Consider the following 22,046-nt stretch of genomic DNA (forward strand, 5'->3'; position numbering starts at 1 on the left):
TTCAAAATGACAATTTGATTCTAAAATGGCAAAGGTTTGAAGTTTCACATTTTAAAACAATGTTCTTTCTTGACTTCCTTTAAAGTTACCCATAATTAGACTTTTATAGCAGAAATACTCAGGGATTAAAAGTTTAATAGTAAATAGCTGTAACTTGAAGTCATTAAAATATTCCAGTAGCCTGGAAAACATCCAAGATTATTGGCCTGTTAAGTGGCCAGTAAACAACACTGGCAAATAGCTCTTGTCCACAACTTAAAGATCAAATTTCCCTTTATGTTGCACTGACACTGTAAATAATAAAAATGACTGTGCATTAGAAACATGAGTATTCAGGGGCTGGTGGGTACATTATGAATACATTTTGTTTCTAATTGTAAGAATTTACACAAGCAACACACCCTTCTATCTGAAGAGGTGACCTAGTGCGCAGTCCAGATACGAGTGCAAAAATAACATCTGGTTGTTGGCTGCACCAGGCTTATATTCTTCATATAGGGGGGAGCCAGAGCACCATGGAATTAACCACTCTATGCTATGGGTTGAAAACCAGTTTGAAGGTTTAGCAGCCTTGCTAAAGCAGGTCACAGCCTGGAAACTCCCATCCTATGTCTACAAGTTACCTAAACATAGTATTCATAGTTGTATAAAAGTTAATTCCTTTGTAACTGTCAAATAGGAAATCCATACATTCTTGCCCCTTGTGTGTAGTAACTCCAGAACAAAAAAAACAGAAATTAATTCCTTTAAAATTACACAACCATCTTCAGACAGAATTCTTAGTTGTTAAAACTTCAGCTAACTCCTTATGAAAAGCTCATATCTCAAAGCTGTGCACTTTCATAAATGAGCACTGCCAGCTCGATGGAAACAAGAGAATGAATTACCATTCTTTTGCAGGTGATTAAAAAAAAATTTTTTTTAAGTAACTGTTTGGCAAATCCACAGATCAGTACTGTAAACAGGTGTAAGATACAAGAAGATGCCTTGGAAAATTAATTTGTAGAGGTATTATCCATTTAAAAATAAATAGAAAAGTTTCAGAAGCTTCTTATGTAATTCTACTAAATTAAATTTTGAAGAACAGAAAAAGGCCAGTTACTTCGCTTGCTTTATCCCAGTCTGACATGAAGTATTTATTAAGTGCCAGAAAATATACCTGCAATGGTTTCTAGAGACTGTGTCTTTGCTGTAAAAGCTCAAAACCACTGTTTTTTCCTCCCTGGTGATCTGTGTAGCATTTGATGTGAGGATGTTCATATCTACATATGCAAAATCACCCTAGTGTTCTGCTGATACAGGGCATGTCAGCTAACATACGTGCAGCGTGAAAGCTGGACTGCTTGTGTGTGATATACTACTGTCCACCGAATGACTGCTGAGTGATTGCCAGCAGCCAAGAGGTAAATCTCAGAGTGTGCCTCCAGGAGATCTGACTCACCTGATTTCTTTTTATGCTTCATCTCCATTATCCATTTCTACATCTATATCTTTTGTTGTATCAGCCGCTCGTGATAAAATGTCTGCCATTAGTGCTTCCTCCAGTTTTTTGCGCACTTGTTGCACCCGCTCTTCTTGTTTTCTGAAGGGAGAGAAGGGAAGAAGGGGCAGAAATGTTAATCCTTCAAGTATACTAGTAGGCTGGGAGCATAACAACTGCATAAACAATGACTCAGGACTGGTTTCTCAACTCTCATTTTAACTTAGAACAGAATATGATAGAATAGTTCCAGTTGGAAGGGACCTGCAATGATTATCTAGTCCAACTGCCTGACCCCTCCAGGGCTTACTAGAGGTTAAAGCATATTATTAAGGGCATTGTCCAAATGTCTCTTAAACACTGATAGGCTTGGGGCATCGACCACCTCTCTAAACACTTACTAGACTAGTTCTATTACCTTCGCACATACACAGGCACACAGGTAGTGCTTGGCTCTAAAACTGAGAGCACTCTGAGCCAGAAACCTCTCTGTTTTAGCATGCATGGTTTACTTTCCCTCATACAGAGACAGAAGGATTGAATGTGACATATGATCTTCCACTCTCAGATCAGATACTTGAAAAGGCCAAACAGAAAGTTAATGGAGCAGTATCCCACTGGACTATCTTTGTCAGACTGTGGGGTTTTTTTTATTTTTTGGCAGAGACATATTAGAGTGGATCACCGAAAATTGTAGCAGGAGATTCCCATCATGAGCATTATAAAGGAGATCTGAGGCAATCTCCCTCTTTCCCAGTGTAAGGGTGTGTACACCAGGAGCACCTCTACAGGATGGTGGGGCACTGAGTAGGTTCCTAGGTGCTCAAAGAACCACTCCCAAGTCCCACACAATGCGTGTGCAGGGGAAGAACCTCAAGGAGCTTCACCATTTCCATTTATTTATTTAATTACTCCTACCTATCTATTCAGTCTTATCTACTAAGCAACGATGCATTTAAAATGGCAGCAACTTCTGCTGAAACAAAGGCTTGTTTCCCTGGGGAAAATTAATTCAAAAATACTGCCTTGATATCAATATAAATTTAAGATATTTTGATTCAATATTTAGTTTGGAAGGTAATACTTAGCTTTCAAATGTTAACAGAAAACAAGAAGTCCTCTTTTGAAGTTTTCCCAAGAGAACACAAATTTTGCATCAGACCCAGGGGTTTTTTACATGAAAATCCACTTGTTCTATCAAGCTATGTTTTCCAAAAAAGAAAATCTTTCAACAAAATATACACTTAAAAATGGCCAGAACTCATCAGAAGCAGACACAGGAAAACATTCGTTAGTGCCACAAACTCCCTTTGGCTATTTAGGATGGCAGGACAGATATAAAGAACATCAAATCTTAAAAGAGCAGGAGTGGTATCCAACATGCTCCACAGAAGTCAGAAGCCTCTAAAGAGCACCAGCCTCTAAGGCTACTCAGTTCTACGGCTGCAACCACTACCAGCACTCCCTAAGTACTTCAGAGGGGGCTGTCTGCTTACAGAGATAGCAAAAGGACAAAAAAAAAAAAAGAACAAGCTAGCAGTTCCATACAGAACTTGTTTTCTATCTTCCAGCTGTTTTCTACCCTTGTTTTCTATCTTCCAATACACAGCTTACTGTCCCAGAGGTGTTAACTTTCAATGCCTAGAGAGTGATCTTTCAAACCCTGGGGCATAGAATGGAACAAAACCAAAGATGCCTTATCTTTTGCAGAACCTGTGACAAAGGAGAAATAAAAGTTAGAGTAACAAATTAGGTATTTGTTAATTGAATGACATTGATCCCAAGAGCACACAAAAGCTGAAATACAATTTTTAAAAAAATCAGTAATAAAAAGTTGCCACCATCTCACTGTTGGAATACACTGTGAACTGGTCAAAGATTATGGAAAATAAATAGTTGGAGCATATTTCACTTTTCCCCTTTTTGGCTTTCGAATTTTGACTTTAAGACATTAGGATCTTTCCACAATCCACAGCCTACAAACTCCACTGAAACAGGCTTCAGATTACAGTCAATAGCCATCTACACCATCTCGTGGTTTAACCCCAGCCAGCAGCTAAGCACCATGCAGCTGCCCACTCACTGCCCCCCCACCCAGTGGGATGGGGGAATCAGAAAAAAAAAACAAAAAACTCGTGGGTTGAGATAAGAACAGCTCAACAGAACAGAAGAAACTAATAATAATAATGATAACACTAAGAAAATGACAATAATAATAATAAAAGGATTGGAATATACAAGTGATGCACAATGCAATTGCTCATCACCCACCAACCGATGCCCTGTTAGTCCCCAAGCGGCGATCCCCCCAGCCCCACTCCCCCCGGTTTATATACTGGGCATGGTGCCATGGTACCTCCCAACTTGTTGTGCCCCTCCAGCCTTCCTGCTGGCTGGGCATGAGAAGCTGAAAAATCCTTGACTTGGTATAAACACTACTCAGCGACAACTGAAAACATCAGTGTGTTATCAACATTCTTCTCATACTGAACCCAAAACACAGCGCTGTACCAGCTACTAGGAAGACAATTAACTCCATCCCAGCCGAAACCAGGACACACCAGCAGATCCCTTCACTAGATTCCCAGTGAATTAGCCCATACTCAAGGCTAATTTAGGCTATGATGATAAATATGAACACTTACTGACAGCATGTTTTAAAAAGTGACTGAATGACCAAATCAGAGAGAAGAAAGCTGCTGAAATATCTTTATAAAGCTTCCTTTTAGAGCGCAAAGAAAATTCCAATGAACTAAAACACAGTAAGGACACATCCCCACTCTTACAAAGAACGGCTCAGGAATTAAATGTAAATGTTCCTTCATCATGGTTCTAGTCACTGGGCATTTTAAGTGCATATCCTGGAAAAGCCCTGAACTATCACATATTCAGTGGACATATGGGAAATATCAATCCTCACTTTGTCAGAAAAGTCTCAGGGCATTTAGACAACCTTGACCACTTTGTAACCTGAATTAAGCCATGAACAGCTGAGCTGGGAGAAAAAGGAGGCCCGTTCCAGGCTGTGAATATTTTATAACATCAATGTGTATCAGAGAATGTACTTGCCAGAAAGCACACAAGAAGTTAAGCTGGAACATCCTTTCTTTCTTGGTGCTACAAGGTCCTTCCCTGCTTTACTCTTCAGTGAGTCTGCTGTCCAGAGATGGAATCTAACATAAAGGCCAGCAAGTATCTTGATATATCAACTTTGAGGAGTTGGGCACAAAATAATCATAAGATTTACCACCTCATTAAGGCTCCTTTATTTGAGGTCTTCTTTTAAATGTACTTAACTATGTTGATGAAGTTTTGAAAAATATATGCTGAAGCATAAGCTCAGCCTGGCCTAGATTTTGGAATCGTTATCCTGATTTTTAACAAGCCACTTCCTATCATCTCAGACATATAACTGTAGTATTTAACTCTCACAATACACAGAATTGACAGCCAGTTTTCTGTATCTCGGACTAGCTTCTGTTATTAAGGGCCCAGGTTCCCTATTTACAGTGTATCTGGCCTTCTCCAGAGGTTACTCCCAGGTCTTGCTTCTCAAACTCATGTGAAGACACAGCCTTCCCCAGTTATCTCATTTCCAAATTTTCAGCCAGCCAGCTGATCTCTGAGGGAGCAACAACCAAAAAATAATTCACAGCACTCTCAGTCCTGAAAAGTTTGGTGTTCTAGCACAGTTTTTAAGTATTAAAAACACAGCTCTTTTTATACAAGTAATATGACTTTCAAAGCACATGAACTACGAAGAGCAAATGTTTAAGGACAAACAACAAGAAAACACTACTAACAAGAAGTGCTCATCTTTAACACTAAGCAAAGCTCTAGGACTTGGAGTGTCTCCATTCAATTTGATTCATTTTACTTCTTATGCTAGTTTATCACAGCAGTATTAAGTAAAACTACCTTAGTCCGTTATGTCAACAGGGTTAGCAGTGCTGCCAGGGAAGGCAAGCGTGCTGCCCACAAGTGCCCGCTCTTCGCTACTGGCCCTCAGCCCTTCAGCTCTACAGCTCCCCGGCAGCATCCCACACAACAGCAGCCTGCACTGATCCTTCTCACCTCCCCAGCTGCATCACTCGCTTATAAGCAGCTCCCTGGCTACATGCTCTTTTCAGCCTTTCTCCCAGCAAGACACAGTCCTCATCCTTTAGTTTAAGTACTACTGCCTTCAAAAACAAGCTAAAATTAAAGACGCATTACTCCTAACACAGAAATCCACAAGCCCCTAATTCCAATTCTGACCTTATGTTCAGTGGAGAACTGCTTTATACAACAGGATTGTGTATAGCTCTGCATTCAGATGATTTCCTTAGTGCTTAGCACGATTTTATTTGTCCTTACTACTTGCACTCTTCTCAGCCCACACAACTAAGTGAAGCACGCATGCTTTAAAGGCATGTGTGATTCCACGCTACTGTTATGCAAGTAAACTATGATACTGTGCCAACCTCCCCTCTGATTTCTTCCTCTATTTTTTCTATATTGCTACATCTATTGAGGCTCCATTTGATTCAGTTCCTTATGTGCTGGCACTGTAATATCTACTCTGTCATTGAAATAAAAAAATTGCATATAGCTCTAGTAATAGCATTTAGCTGCAGCAGAAACACAAAGGTATCTTTACATTTAGGATGGATGTCAGGTTAGATGGGAAAAAAGCCACAGAACCAACTTGTCCTTGTCTGAACACCAGTTCCACCTCCTACCTATCAGGAGGGAGGTAATAACCCTTTTCCCCTGATCTTGCAGCACATTCAAATACAGTATTTTTTGGAGACACTCTAATTGAGAGCCATCACCGTAAGTGCTTACAGTAACATTTACTCTGTTTTTATGAAAAACATGCTCTACAGCTTCTCAGCAGCAGGGATTCCAGAAGTCTTCCACTAACCAGATCTGAGATGCACTGCTGAAAGAATTAATTACTAGTATGTTGACTGTATTTGCTGTATTCTATCAAACTCAGGTTTAGGGGCATCTGCAATTCCCCCCCATACATACACCTCTCCAACACATCACTTCCAAGAGATCTTTCCCATCTTCTCCTCCCCTCTCAGCAGAAATTAACCACTGTTGAGACAGCATACTCTAAACGGTAATTACAGAAATTCTCAGATGCCTAATTACTGTGCTTTCCTGACATACTCTGTATTAAACTCGTCTTTAGATCTGGGGTCAGAAAGTTTATCTCATAGCCAATATTGATATGATTATTTAGGGTTTTGCCTCCCTGGAACACACATCATTTTACCTTACAATTTTCTTATTCCTGAGGAGAGCTCAGACTGTGGAAACATTCTCAATCTTTCATTTTCTTCCTTTGGCACATTACAGTTCTTGTGGCTTTGGTCTGTCATACTGAAAGTAAGATTTGTACAGGGTATTGAGGAATATTGTGAGGGACTAAGCTACAGCTGACTAGCTTGGATCAAGTTTCATATAGCTTAAGATTCCAACATTCTTAAACCCATGCCAAGTAAACTTAGAGATCATTAAACTTTAATTACTCTCCATTCTTGTCTCATGGTAAATACAGCTTAGCTTTTGGACAGATTAACAGGTACTTTTTCTTACCCACGACTGTGCAGAGCATGACATAGCGAGACATATTACATTCATTTTTATGCTTTGGTAAATTTAGCAGGTTATGGCTACCCATAAGAAAAAGCAGAAGTCCCATTACCACCACGCTATTTGAAAAAAGCAATTGTCAAAATACCCGAGAAAGCTCAGGAACAAAACCTACTGGGTGATGGTAAGTGCTCAGCAAAGAACCTAGACTGAGCAAGAGAAAGGGCTGTTGAAAACTGAGAGGTGGGATTTTCAGAAACAACTTACATGCTTTAGGAAAAGAAATCCCCTGAAAACTATAAGCTTTAGAAAATCCCACTAAAGAGAGAGACATTTGAAAAGAATGACAGGCTGGACTACGAAGCAGAACACTGCTGTGAGTCAAAAATTAGTTTAATATATTGCAAAACTTCATCCATCTAAGCACAACTAGAAAAAACAATCCACCTATTTGTTATTTTCAAAAGATACCATTCCCCAGTTCATCCCAAAAGAGAGAAACTGGTTAGGGCATTTATCTAGCAGCGACACAAAGGTTGTCAGTCTTAGCATTTCATGGAAATGGAGGCAACTCAGCAGGGCCGTTGCAAAGAACGTAAGTAGATGCTGGTCAGGAAAGAAGCTACAAAAAGAAGGTGCAAAGTAGCAGTCTCAAGATAAATGATCTCACAGTCTCAAGATAAATGATCTCAAAGACTCAGTATGGGAGAAGACAGTTAACAGGGAATTCTAAAAGCCTGCCTCAGGAGGCTAAGATTTGGATGTAAAGACTACTGGGAACCACACCATACTCATTTTATGTACTTACCTTTCACAGGACTAGCATTAAGAAGCCCAGAACTATTCAGAAGGTATATCCCACAACTGAAAAAAAAAAAGGTGCTTGACCCTGGCGATAAGGAAGCACAGTTGTTTCCTAACCAAGCATTTACAGGAGGTTATTTAACATTTTCCCAGGGAAGGTGCTGAACCAAAAGAGGAAATTTTGCATTTTGCTCTGATTATGCAAGAGATTTACCATTATTACATGATCAGTATTACTTCAAGTTAAACATGAGTCAAGCTGACAGCTATTTTATTAGATGTAAACAACTGCTATGATTTTCCCTGAATAATTTATAGTAAAAAAGAATATATGGTGGCAACTGACCAGACATCCCCAATTGCAAACTTTTCCTTATCATTATATAAGTTCAGAAAGCAATTGTACCGCTTTCCTTAGTGGTAACAGATGCCATATTCTGATATTACTTCTTCACGCAATGTGTTTTCTGGAGGGTCTTAAAATGAAAGCCAGCTTCTCACAAACAACATGAAAAGGTAACTTCTAAGAATATTTAATCCTTTTGTAGTGAGCTACCTATGAAGACATGAACCAGAAGAGACACCAAACTGGCAGCATATTCATAGAGGCTGAGCTGCTCCAGTTCAGAATCTGTGTCCTTCCTGAGTTGCCAGTACTGTCTGACATCAAATTCAGAATCTGCTTTGTAAAAACAACTGAATGACTGCTAAGACAAAAAAGGAATTTTGTTTCCAAAGAATAATAAACGTAGTCAAGCACGCTAAGAAAGTTTCTCATCCTGCCCTGTAACATTCTGTAGCAAAGCAAGAAAAGTTTACCTTCTGAAAGTATCTCAAGTTGATGTTTAAGAAAATAAAGCGAAGTAAATCCCTAAGCAAAGGACTGGGAATCAGATAATTTTATACCTTAACATTAGCTCTGCAGAAGCTTCAGCTAGCCATCTAGGGCTTAGAAAAGAATGCAACAGTAGTGGACCTTGGTGCCGAGTGAATTCCACTAAGTAGCAAAATCCAAGTTTGGTCTTCAGATTCCCTATGCAACCTGGAATTTAACTAAAAATGTGATACTGAAGGCAGTGTCCATCCCATGAGTTGATTCATGCTATGTGATACTAAAAAAAAAAAACGGATGCCAGATTGTGTCCCGTGTCTAGCCACACTCTGGCAATTAGTCAATGTAACAAGAAATCTCTCTCTTCACTCAGTCCTAACCTTGCAATTCAGTGCTGAAGCCCCTGCTTTTAGTACCCAAAAAAGGATGAGTCTTTCTTGGAAAAGAAAGTTAACAGTGCTGCTATTAAAAAACAAAATCTTTGCCCATATGTGAATAGCTCTATCTATGCTCTTCATATCATATCGCAATCTCTCACTTTAAGGGAGTGTATTAGCTGCAAAGCTATATGCTGTAGGGGAATATTCTTATTCTCCTTTGTTGAAATTACTTACTTTTTAACTGAGATCAACAAATTAACTTGACCAAACCAGAAATGGGAAGGAAGAAAGCCATTATTGATCATGACTATAGCTTAATGTTTAGGACACTCTCTCGGTAAAGAAAATGTGAATTATGACTCATACCTTAGTGAATTTTTTCTATTACTATTTTGACCACAAAGAAAAAAAAACAGGTTTTCATTTTTTCCAGTTACTGAACTTATCAACAGGTACAAGAAAAATGTTCACACTTCTGTTCCTTTATCTCCAGGACTGCACTGAGCCAGGAAGAGATCTACTTTAATTGAACATGCTTTTCGTTTTACTGAAGACTTTATGAAACTTACCTAATGTCATCATCTGTGACTATGAAAGCTTTGCAGAGGGGTTGAGATGTATTAAGCCAGACGGCTGGGTTCTTCTCAACAGCTGCAGAGAGCTGTCCCGTGATAGGTGCAGAACTGGTGTGCAAAGCACTAGCAACAGCTGACAACAGGGTATCGTCATTGTTACCTGGGCCAACTCCTGAAACAAAGACAACTGAATAGTTACCATTCACGTTTCATATGTAACTTCCAGTGGCAGAGCTCTTCTCAGTTTGTAAGGCTATGTACACTCATGAGATAACTACCACAGGGTACATGATTGTATAAGCTCAACAGTTAAATGCAAGTTCTTAAAATGGCTTTGTAATAGCACAGTTCTCATTTAAGTTTAAGTTAGCATTTCAAAAGGCATCTCATTTCTAAAATTGGCTAGGTTTTTTGCTTACACTAACAATTACAGTATCATCAATTTTTTAATCAAGATGATCATACCATAAATTTACCAGTCACATATTGAAACAGGTTTTTTGCAGCTTCATGGTATTAATTCACAACAGCACAGTCTTTGCTTTAACACTACACAGTATTAAATTAATTCTGGAAAACAAACACTGGAGATTTTTACAATACTCAAATTCCCAAGAAAATCTCCCAAGCAGTGGAACAAATTATTAATTTTGAACTATGACTTGAACATATTTTAGATCAACTTTCACCAATAAGAATGCAGTTCTGAAGTGTGGGGTTTTATTAACTACATAAACGAACTAAAAATAAACATAGTTTTGGAGACAGGTATTTTGTAAGCAAGTACATTTACAATTTGAAGTTTACTTAATCTGACTGTAAACTGAAAACTTGTTAAGAGCATCAAAAACTCTGTCCTTTTTAAGCACAACAGCTTTGTAGATCTGAAGCAACTGCAGTAAGTGAACACAATACCTTGAAGACCTTTAGGTAGCTCCATGGATTTTATGATTTGTTCACTGACATCCGATGCACTGAGGCCTTGTAGCCTCTTCTCCCAGAAAAGCTGAAAAAGAGAAAACAAGATTGCTCATTAGAAATAATAAAAAACCCTAAATCAGCTCATGGAAATAAACAGCATTCATGATCAAAACAGCATCAGAACAATAAAAGACAGACAGTGCCTAGCAGCTTACAAAACAACCAACCTAGCAGTCACGTAAGCTACCAAAAAGATAATATCCTATCTGCTGATGGAGTTTTAGTCATCAGAAACGTATTTGTGTGGAATTATGTAGTGCGTGTTGAGACACTGGAGACAGCTCTGCATGTTGGAGCAGTACAGCTGCACCAACACTAATGCTAATCAGCAGCTATGCCACTTCAGACCTATGCTAGGTTGGTGACACTGCCCTTTCCAATGCTGTACAGATCTCTTGACTTATCTGGAAATAGAATCAAATCTCTCCACTTTTAGGAGGATACATGGACTAAATTCACATTGATTTTACTTTCTATTGCTTTGTTTATTAGCTGGGAACATGTTTCCATTTCTCACAGAAACCAATTTTTTGACCTGACAGATTTTTGTTTAATGATACAGATTTCCCTACTCATTCCTGTCTTACTGGTCTGAATATTCACCCGGAAGTTCTGGGCTGGAGATTAGCCACACCTATTCTTTAAAATGGGCCTTTTCCATTTAGCAAGATAGTGATGAAAGGTAGTTAAAATGTTGATTTCCATTCCATGGGAAGCTACTTTTAACAAATAATCTTAATAAAGAGGTAAGCAAGAACATAGCAATTTCTTGTGGAAAGGGCATTCTGAAATAGTTTGATTTTTCTGCAGGATATGGCGGGGGGGAATCTATTTCTTTTCATGCCTTAAAAATCTGAGACAAAAAACTAGAGAAGCAGTTACTCTCATTCCTAGGAAATTCTTCATTGCAGCTGGGTACGCAAAAGCCTCAGTTTAAGATAGGGCTTTTGAATGTCACATTCTGCTCTAAAACTGGAAGTGAAACAACTAGAGCATTCTCTTTTATCTCCTGTGGAACCTATATTGCTAGTGACACAACATCATAACTGAAGCACTGTACATCAGTGATTCTTATTCAGAAAAGAAAGTTTCTGAGTTACGAGGTACTAAAGGCAAAGAAAAAAGCAACAAAGAACATCTACCTTAGCATTAAGAGTATACTACTGACTGAAAATAAAACATGCCGTTATGCTAAGAAAAATGCAATACTCTTCACAACATGTCTGTACAGTTTTATAAATCGTAGGTTGAATGATACTTGTGCTGTCTGAGAGATTACTATGTCATTTTACAGAGATCCACTTATTTAAGCACTCTTCTCTTGACAACAGGACACATTTGTAACCAAGTTTAGATCTAAGTGGCTTAGAAAACTCACACAGTATCACCTAAGTAACTCTTCAACTTTTTTGCAAACTCTGACTACACTTCACACGTTCTTGACATCTCCATGATTTGACAGGTTTTTGAAAATACCTGTTGCCACTTGTGTCTCATTTTACTACAGCCACTTAAAACTTCAAATGCTTCCTGTAAACAGACTTCTCACTCGTAATTAGTATTAATTTTCAACATTGCAACCCAGGTTTGAGCTACGCTGCTAGTTGAGTATCAAGGCACCTCTTTTATCTTGTTAAATGTTAAATATTTAGTACCTCCAGTCATTCAGTCCTGCTGTTTACCACTATTGCTAAGCCCGCACCCAAAGAAAGCACTCTAGATGTCTTGCAGCAGTCCTTACAGCTCCATGGATGAAGTGGCAGTGCCTTAAAGCTGTCTAGAACGCTGAAGAAATCCTTCGTTAAAAAGGTGAAACCAGCAACTCACTAGCCAAACTCAAAGGAATATTAGGATTCAGATAAATAAAGTCAAAATAAAATTCTATCAATTCAGTATTTTATCACTGGGTTAGCTTCCCATCTTGATAAAAGTCTCTACAAAGCTTATTCATGTTTTCGACCATTAAAAGAATTCACCCTTTGTTCCCCTTTCCCTCTCCATTTCATCAACTTTTAAACAAAAAGCCCACCAGCTCCAAATCTAAGCTATGTTTTTATATGCTACACGTAAACATAGGAACAGCATCTCTTTATTTAGGATAAAATTAATTGGTCTACAGCAACAAATACATCACTAAATACAATCAAACATTACTGGGGTTCGATTCTCAGTTCCCTACTCAAATCAACCCAGCACACATCACAGAGGGAACGAGGAACTGGGAGAACGGAGGGCGTATAGGAATGCAAATGCCTGTGTGGGAGAGAGAGTTGCTTGAAGAAGGACAACTAACACAAATGAAAGCTTAGAAGACTTGGAAAGAGTTGTGCAGTATCGACTGGGTGGAGCTTCCAACACCAGTAGTCACCCAGCTCTTTAAGCACTGATTGTGAATGCAGGGAAAAGTCTATACAACTATCAACACCTCAGATGACTTCAAGGTCAACATCAGTAGAAAAAAGCACTTGACACTTAGACACACCTGTTAAAACAAGACTGAAGCAAAGCATATTCCTAGCGCAAAGCTTCCAGCACTATTCTATATAATTATTTGCAAACAATGATTGTGCTCCAAATTTTCAGCTCTCCGGATCTCCACTGAGACTGCACAAGTCACTCTTATTAATTTTTTGCTCAGAAATTAATCACATTCCTAGATTTTTATTATGAATTTTGTTCCCCAACCCTTTATGGGTTCTTACGAGTCCCCTCTGAACCTCTGCATCTTTCCTGGATCTTACTGAAGATTCTGAGCTGGACCAGACCTGGACAAGTACGTCCCTAGCAGCTTCACCAGGAATAGGTATTAAGGGACAGAGAGAGAGGGAAGGAAGCTGCTAATACAAATTCAGAAAAAGCTTTTCTGTTACTTCACTTACATGATGAAGATGTAACCATTCCACAGCAACAGAAGGACGCATTCAAGTAGCTGAAAAAGATCATGCAACTCTCGATGCGCAAAATATCCGCCTTCGAGGTTACAGCCCTAAAAATAGCTTACATTATTTATCTCATCATTAGTGAGACAGGGAATAGAAAAAGAGAAAATAAAGCTCAGGTTCACAGGCTTTGTGCCCCGCTAAGCAGAGAAATAGGCAACTAAATCAGGAGCAATTCATAAAAATCCCATCTAGTTTAACAGTTAGGCATCAGCATCCATAGAGCGTGGCCTAGGCAGACTGCCCTCTTGGCATTTGTCTCCTGCCCAAAGCCATCTGGACTTCATAAAACAAGCAACAGCCCCCACCCCCCCAGTGCAAGCATCTGCAGATACAGCCACTCAAATTCAATAAATGACTGCCAGCAACAGAGGCCACCTTCTGCATAATAACCTTAAATCTTCTCACAATTAGAGATTTTCCTATGAAATGGAGTGAGCTATCTAGACTCTGGGCTTTTCTCAGCTTGCGTACCCTGGAGAGTACCATAATCCCTGAAGCACAGGGCAGGCTGACGTGGTCCAATCTTCCTTCCTCCTGCTGAGAATTCACCAGTACAGCCAGAAAAGCAAGATTCCTGCCTCCAGGAAAGAAGCATTAGCAAACACGAGACCCTGTTATTCAGTAATGAGAATCCTGATGGGACCAGGATAGGAAGGAATGAGAGAAGAATGGGATTTCAAGATTCATCATTGTTATGATGTGACATTTCATTACTAATGCAAAATGAATAACCATTCTGAGGATTCATAGTCAGTTATGGGTATTCATCCTGTTGGAGGATAAAAAATGGCTCTACTTCAGTTTTGCCTGAAGTAGCAGTTAGGGAACACACACTGAAAAGAGCCTAAAACCCAGGTCCTTCATTTACCGATGTTTGAGTGTTCTAGATTCAGAAAGACCCAGCAGCTAAGTGCTCCATTTCCTAGGAAATTAATCAATATGCATTATGCCAAAAGTGACCTCTTATGCAATAATCTGCCGAGCAAGAAATGTATCCCTTATCACTCAAACTTACTACCCTAAGGGCAACCCCGTTTTCTTCCTGTGACAGAGGAGACAACATAGGAATGCAATGCCAAGGTCCCCAGGGCGGAGCAGAATTTTCACTTCCTTGTTGTTCTGAAACTCCATAATGGCAGAGCTGTACTAAGCTGTGCTTCTGAAATTCTGTTTGGAGAATTATAAAATATTGCTTCCTCCATAATTGTTTCTTGTCCAAGAAAAGCTATTTGTGACTAATGGTAAACTATAATCTAACCCGTAATCTCCGTAAAAACACAATCTCCTAAGCAATTATTATTTCTCATTCAGACAACAAAGAAATGATAGATTATCCTCCCTATTGCAAGAACCACCAAATACAAACATATTATGAGCTGCTCCTTTTCCTTAGATAAATAAGTCTATTTACAGTTGCTCAAGCAATGGAAGCCTACAGGAAATTTTTGCTGGAAAGGAATCCATTCCAATTCTATTCTTTTTAAAAGAAAAGCAACTTAACATTCTTAACATTCAAACATTCTTGGAGGGTGACTGATATATACCTATATCAATCAATCATGAACCTCAAATTTCATCTGCTATTTATGATTTACAGGTATTGAAAATACTGTAGATGTCAACAGAATGATGTACTTGACTGGAAACACAGAAGAAACGACATTGATTCTGGTGTTGGTGAGTTCAGAGATTTGTTTATTGAGGTGGTTTCTTCCATTTAGACAGCTACAGCATCTGCTCTTAACTCGCAGCAGTAGTCAGAAAAAGCTACCATCTAATTCAAAGTATGATGGACATAGCAAGTTTTACAGCACAGCCACAACTCCAGGGAGCTGCCTTGGCATCTTCCCAGCTCTCTGGAACCAGATTTATTTCCACACTGCTTGCAGATGCATTATAAGCTGGTATGCAAGCTGATTAAAAGTTAGTCATGTCTACACAAAATACAGTCAACATATCTATACTGTACTGCAGACACAGACAGCCTGCAATTTTGTTATGTTTTAAAAGGTGTTTTAAAGGCTAAGACAGACCAGAATGCCAGTTATCATTTGGGAAACTGCTCAAGTGATTGACATTGCAGGCAGTTAAATGAGGAAATATGATTAAAGAGAGGTCTTTTCAAAGTCTCCATGGAAGAATTTAAAAGGAATGAGATTTCTCCAGAAAACTGGAAAATTCCTTTCCTCTTTTATATCCAGTTGCTGAGTTGCTCAGTTCTGCTGCATCCATAACTGCCAATCAAAATTTCAGTGTTCCTTTAGTTGCCTGGGAGAGGGAGATGAAACTTAACAATCTCACTGGGTTCCTTCCATCCCTCTTTTTGATAATTCTAATAGATATTAACCAAGAAGCTTAAGTTTTCCAACTCTATCTAATTTTAGATTCCAATCCCTTAAGTTGATTCACAGGAAATAAAATCACATCTATTTGACAAAATACGAAGTGCTAAGAGCTAAATACCTCTTTCTTGTTAAGAACTCTTCACATGAAGACATACATAAAATGACATCCTGCAATTTTTCTCATAAATTCAGCTTTTTAGACTGCATATATATATATCTTATGCCAAAAAATGACTACGGTCAGGTTTAATTTGTCATATATAATCCTATTCAATAATCCATTACAATACAATCCACTGCAAATATATATGACAGTAAGTATAAAAGAGACTCTCAAATCAATTTTGAAGAGTACTTCTGGCCTACAGATAGATGATAAGTAAATACATCAGGTCTATCCTAGGGTGTTTTTAAAAAGTAAATACCCTCAGATTTATCCTAAAGTGGTTTTTGAAGGTAGTTGTCTTCCACAGAACTAGAGGAATCAGATCACATAATACTAACTGACTACCTGATTTTCTCAAAATGAGCTCTGAAGAGAAGGATGGCCTTCTTTTAAACATTTGAGGTATGTTCATGGAATGTTTTTAGCCAAATGTATAAGGAAGATACTGAGGTCAATGCTTTGCAAATTCAGTGTTCTGATTACCACTTACATAAACATCAGTTTTATGGGTATGGTTTCAAATATCCCTACCACCACAATCAACAGCATACAAGAGAACTAACTAGTGATCAGTGGGTCCTCAGGAGTCAAAGCTCTCTCAAAGCAATGCCTCAGGCACCATACATTTGGGGGACAGGGGTAAATGAGTGAGTTTTGTATTTACACTGAAAAAGGTCAATAAGCACGGAACAGTGTGAACCAAGGAGCTCTAACACACGAAGAATAGGATAAGTGCTCTACTCAGGACACAGGCCTGGACCTTTTGGAGGCACCAAGTGAGTGTAGGTACAAAGGGCAGTGATCCGTAAGAAGGAAGTTTATCTGCAGCACCATTCCATTTGATCCCGTTAGGTACAGAACACTTGACAGGCAAGTAACTCAAGTTTAAGTGATTACATGAAAGATCTACTGCCTATAATAGTTTAAGATAGTTACAGGACTTCCTCTGCTTCACATTCAGTTTCCTCATTGAGGAATACTCAAATCCAGATGCACAAGTGGAGCATTAATGGGCCCTGATGTACTGCTACGTCTAATGGCCTTTTTGCTAAATAGGAAGGCGGGAGAAAATTATGTGACTTTAAGACAGTACTCAATATCACCTGAGAGGAAGATGACAGATATAGTTGCATGATTTTTTGATTCATCATTAATTCCATTTCCAACTTCAGCAATGCTAATCTGACTTTTCAAAATCCAAACCATTACCCTTAAAATCATCAAGAAAGTATCATATCTTATCAAAACTTACTAAGTCTAACAGTGAAGAGGAGGCTAAAACAAGGGGGTTTGTTGGTTGGTTTTTTTTTTCTTTCCTTGCAGGGCCCACTAGCAATCTTTCAGGATTCCTTTTCTTACATTTGTTTATCAGCGGACTCTGTGAGGGGAAAAAAACCCAAAGTCACAGAAATAGTAAGAAAACCTATCTTAAGTAAGCTTATGGAGAGTCAAAATATTTTGAGCGGGTTGATACTTCAAAAAGAGACATTAAAGCACTTTGAAGAAAGCTGCAATTGAGGCTTAGATTTGCTATTTAGGAACTTACAGATACACCTATCATTTGAATAGATATGAAGAATCGAGAAATCTCCATGGATTGATTGGTACTGGTGTTTTAACAAAAGCCACATCGAGGAAGAAGACTGATAGTTAAGAGGAGAGGTCTAGTGAGTACCAGAAGACCCTTCAGAGCATGCATGCACATACGCACAGCTCAAGTTCTGACACTACTACTTCCAGGATTCTCCAGAACATTTCCATTTTTTCTTGGGTAAAGTTCTCCACTCTGATACTCAGTAATCTATAAAAACTTTAAGAATGGCTTTGAAAGCTTTAAGATGCTGTCTTGCAGAGCTGTTGCTTGAAAAAGGCTGACAACCTCGTGACACTTCTTGTCTGCAATGAACTAGCATGCTGAATACGTGGAACCAGCAGTTGCTCTAATTGACAGTTTTACCTATACGAAGATCGTAGGCAAGCTGTTATTAGTTTATCTTTCCAAGAACTACCACAGGGTTTACTGCTTAAAGAAGAGCTGCTGCCAAATATCCTCCCTGCCAACACCAATAAGCATGTCTTCTCACTCTCAGGTCATGAAAAAACCTACCGACTGCCAAAGGAACTATAGTACTCATTTATTTTTACCTCTACATAAGAAGGCAGGCCAAAGAGAATTTTCAGGGAATTCTGGTTAGACTGTCTTTTGAAAAGGGAGACACAATAGATCTAAGCGGATAAAGCTTTCAGAGATGGCTATCTAGAACTACAGAAGCAAGAATCCCTTAAGGGATTTGGGCCAACGATTGAAGAAACAGGGAGGAACAACACTGGAAGTGGTAACTGAGTAAGCTTTATATACAAATAGGCAATATAGTTAGTGTTTCAGCATTCACTTGAATATCCAACACTGACATATTTACAGTCTATGTACAGGAAAGCTTGCACACCTGAGTAGGAGAGAAGGAGAAGACAGTGACACATGTAGGGATTATTTATGTAAGGGAAATATAGGCTTTATCTGGAGGGGAAGAGAATTCAAATACATTTGCAAGGCTGCATCTGTCCAACAATTGTATCTCAAGTAACAGGTGCTCCACATGGTGCAGGCTTTATTAAGAAAAAGGTTTTTCAGCAACTTCAGTCCTCACCCTGGCTTCTCTACTTTATCTCAACAGATCACATCAAGAAAAGAATCATTGCTTTTTGAAAACCAAGCAAAGATCATATCTATTAATAGCTATGCTCCAGCTAGTGAGTAAAACATCAGAATGAACTGCATGCTATGTTCAAACAAGATGTGCACGTGTGTGCATTTATGTATGCATACATGAAGGGTGTACACATGACCAATGACCGGAGTTCCTCCATACTTTTGGTTACTAACACCAAAGAAATACTGATAATTGTATGATGGAAATCTATGTGCAAGGAAACCAGGTCACTGGAAATTGTTTATGAAAGCTGTCAATTTGCTTAAGATTCTTCAGTAACTGACAATGTAATGTAATGTACTACCTACATTAAATTGCTTTGTACCAGATTTTTAAATGAAAATTTCACTGAAAACTCAAATTTTATGTAAAAACAACTGAAACAATCTGTTCTCTTCTTTCCCCAAGTCTCCCACCTATGTCAATCATCACTACTCAGAACAATGATAAACTAGAAAACAGCTCAAGGCAGCATTCTAGCTTGGAGAAAAGCAAGAGTAAGACACACCAAGACTGGCTTTGCTAAAGATTAACTATTCTGCATCCAATGCGAACAGAGCTAGCATTTCTTCCAAATGAAGTATGGCAATACAGAATAAGAATAGTATTTAAGTGTCCTCTTCCAAAGATACACTGTTGCAAGCAAGAAGAAAGGCATATGATTGAAAAAGAATGCTGACACAGTGATCAGCAGATGATGATTTCATGAAGATCTTGCTATAGCTTAATCCATTAGAACCTATCTTAAGGAGGCAAAGATTTAACTTGGGTGGGTTTGAATATAGCCTATTCTGCAAATCTTCACTGGATAGCCATTCTCAAAAGACAAGGGATGCATTCCCAAAGATTTCAGTCACACTGTATTTGAAGAAAAGATTCTGGAAGAAAGAAAACAGGGAGGAAATAGGCAAGCATGAAAGGATTTGGAATCCATCAAGATATGAATCACCAGACATCCATTTCTCTTGCCACAAAGGTGCCGTAACTTTCATATGCTTTGGTGATAATAACTGGTTCAGCAAACATGACCAAAAGGAAATTCCTGACACACAAAGTGTAGTAGTTCAAAAGAAAAACCCAAAGAATCTGAAGAGAATCAATAGACACATGCAATTATGCATCTTTTAGATCTGAATGTGATACACTTACACGGCCCCTGTTGAACTTCATGGGACCAACAGTGAGGTTAGCTGAGGCCTTCAAATCTTGCTAAAAGACATCTCAACAAGATGATCCAATATGGCTCGATATTTCTTCATTTTCTTTCTCACCTGAATTTAGAGGATGCAGAGTCTAAATTCCTTATGTTATTTCTTACAAGAACAGCATTCAAGATGTTTGAAAGTGCAATATTAGAGACAGCTTGAGTTTCAAAGGAAATGTTGTTAAAAGTTAGCGACATATGAGTGTACAAAAATTTGAACATGCCTCTGTATTTTCTTCTCATCCCTGCACTCCCAAGATAGAATAAGCTGTTTCAATTTGATGGTAGTAATGCTACGACTCAAAAAATACAACTCAGACTTAAAAACAATACCTCAATCCAATATACACTACGTTATCTAGCCAATCATTCATTCATTAACTAGATTCCCATTTCTTCTCAGGTCCCTCTTCCCCATAAAAAAAAAACAACAAAAAAGCACTGTGCAAACAGGCGATCTGTCATTGATAGAAAGAAAAGCAGCTAAAGGAGAACTTGTGTAAGATGAGTTTATGTTACTGTGGTTTGTATTTATAGTAGTAGTAGAGTGAAAAAGAGGGATTTAAAATACAATTTTTTATTGATTTTGCACAAAGTTCCTCTACATAAAAGAGAGATATTACTTCTTGATGAGAACCATGTATTTCATAGGAACTTCTATTAAGAAGCTGTACATGTGATGTCCAATTGCGACAGTATAGCATATATCTGAATTTCAAGAGGAATGTGGTAATCAAATATGAATGAAGTTCTGGATTATGAAATATTAATTTCCATATGAACTGACTTATTTCTGTATTTTTTAAAAAATTATATGTATTATACAGATTTCTGTAAGTAACCTTCAAGATAGGAATTCTCATCTGAAATTGAAGCACAGCTGAAAACAAGTACGTTTTCAGCTTGTTCAACTTTCTGAGCAGTAATAATGGAAACAGATTAATTCTTACCTGTCGTGGCTGCTCCGTCACTCGCTGTGGATCAGATCGTACTTTGTTACTAGGATGATTGGTAACTTTGGTGACTGGTTGTTTGAAAATTGATGCAGTTTGTCTGATGGGTAAAGTTGTATTTAAGTCTGGTTTTCCCTGTTAAAAAAAGAAAAAAAAAGTGAATTAACAAAAATTATACATAAAAAGTACACAAATTAAGGTTGGATTCACCCTCTTCTACTGATGTGCAAAAGAAGGAGGCTTTTTTGCAGTAAAGATTTCCCTTAAATGCTGTACTTAACTAACCTTTGCAGTCATCCATTTCAAAGAAAAAAAAAAAGTAACAATTAACTGGTTTCACACATTTTCATCTGCTCGGGAAGAATCAAACTGCTTGAAAGTCCATCTTTTCTTTTGTTAAAATATGTATGTTAATTGTACAAGTGACTTACGTTCTGAAAAGAGACAGCTTCACGATCAGATGTCAAAATGAAATCTCCAAAGCTTCATAAAAATATGTTTGTAGCAAACAGTTTATAGAGTTCCAAGTCTTAAAGGACAGCAAATTCCTGCATAACTTTGGTCACAAATTTCCTAAGCAATTCCTACATCAAAAAATCCTTAATTAAGTGCAGCAATTTATTCTGGAAAGAAACTAAAACTATATCAACTTTAGCAAGTCTTTTGACAAAGCTGGTTTTTATCGGGTTTGTGAACTGATGATTCCCAGGCATCAGATATAACTTTACCAATAATATCGTCACACATCAAACCCTTAGGCCCTTGGAGTTACTACTGCCTGAACCCCTCTCTGTAGCATCAACCCCAGAAATATTTGGGGTGGGGGAATAGAATTCTCCCATAAGCCCCAAGACTGATGAGGAAAGAAAAAGATAGATCATCACCTGCACACCGCTCCAGCTTTTCTAAATCTGTCTCTCTATCCAAAAGCAGACTGCCAGTTTGAAGTGCTGTGCCAACAGAACAGCACCTTACAGCTTTTTGTTTGTAATCGCATTTCCTTCAAGTCCTGAACACATAATTTCAGACTTTTCTGCTTTTGCATTTTGTCTGGTATTTTCTTAACAACTGAAATAATTCCCTTTTT

The 22,046-nt window shown here is 38.3% G+C and overlaps 1 protein-coding gene across 1 annotated transcript in view; it reads right to left on the reverse strand.

The window, feature by feature from the left end:
* Positions 1-22,046, reverse strand: part of MBD2 (methyl-CpG binding domain protein 2) — a 41,865-nt gene that overhangs the window by 1,083 nt on the left and 18,736 nt on the right. The window contains exons 3-6 of the mRNA XM_010583035.1: positions 20,957-21,094; positions 10,573-10,663; positions 9,652-9,829; positions 1,442-1,582 (exon numbers count right to left, since the gene is read on the reverse strand). Coding sequence (XP_010581337.1) covers positions 1,453-1,582; positions 9,652-9,829; positions 10,573-10,663; positions 20,957-21,094 — 537 coding nt within the window. The 3' untranslated portion in view covers positions 1,442-1,452. The remainder of the gene's footprint in view (positions 1-1,441; positions 1,583-9,651; positions 9,830-10,572; positions 10,664-20,956; positions 21,095-22,046) is intronic.

The sequence above is a fragment of the Haliaeetus leucocephalus genome, unplaced genomic scaffold (genome assembly GCF_000737465.1).
Source record: "Haliaeetus leucocephalus isolate CR32 unplaced genomic scaffold, Haliaeetus_leucocephalus-4.0 Scaffold866, whole genome shotgun sequence".
Taxonomy (NCBI): domain Eukaryota; kingdom Metazoa; phylum Chordata; class Aves; order Accipitriformes; family Accipitridae; genus Haliaeetus; species Haliaeetus leucocephalus.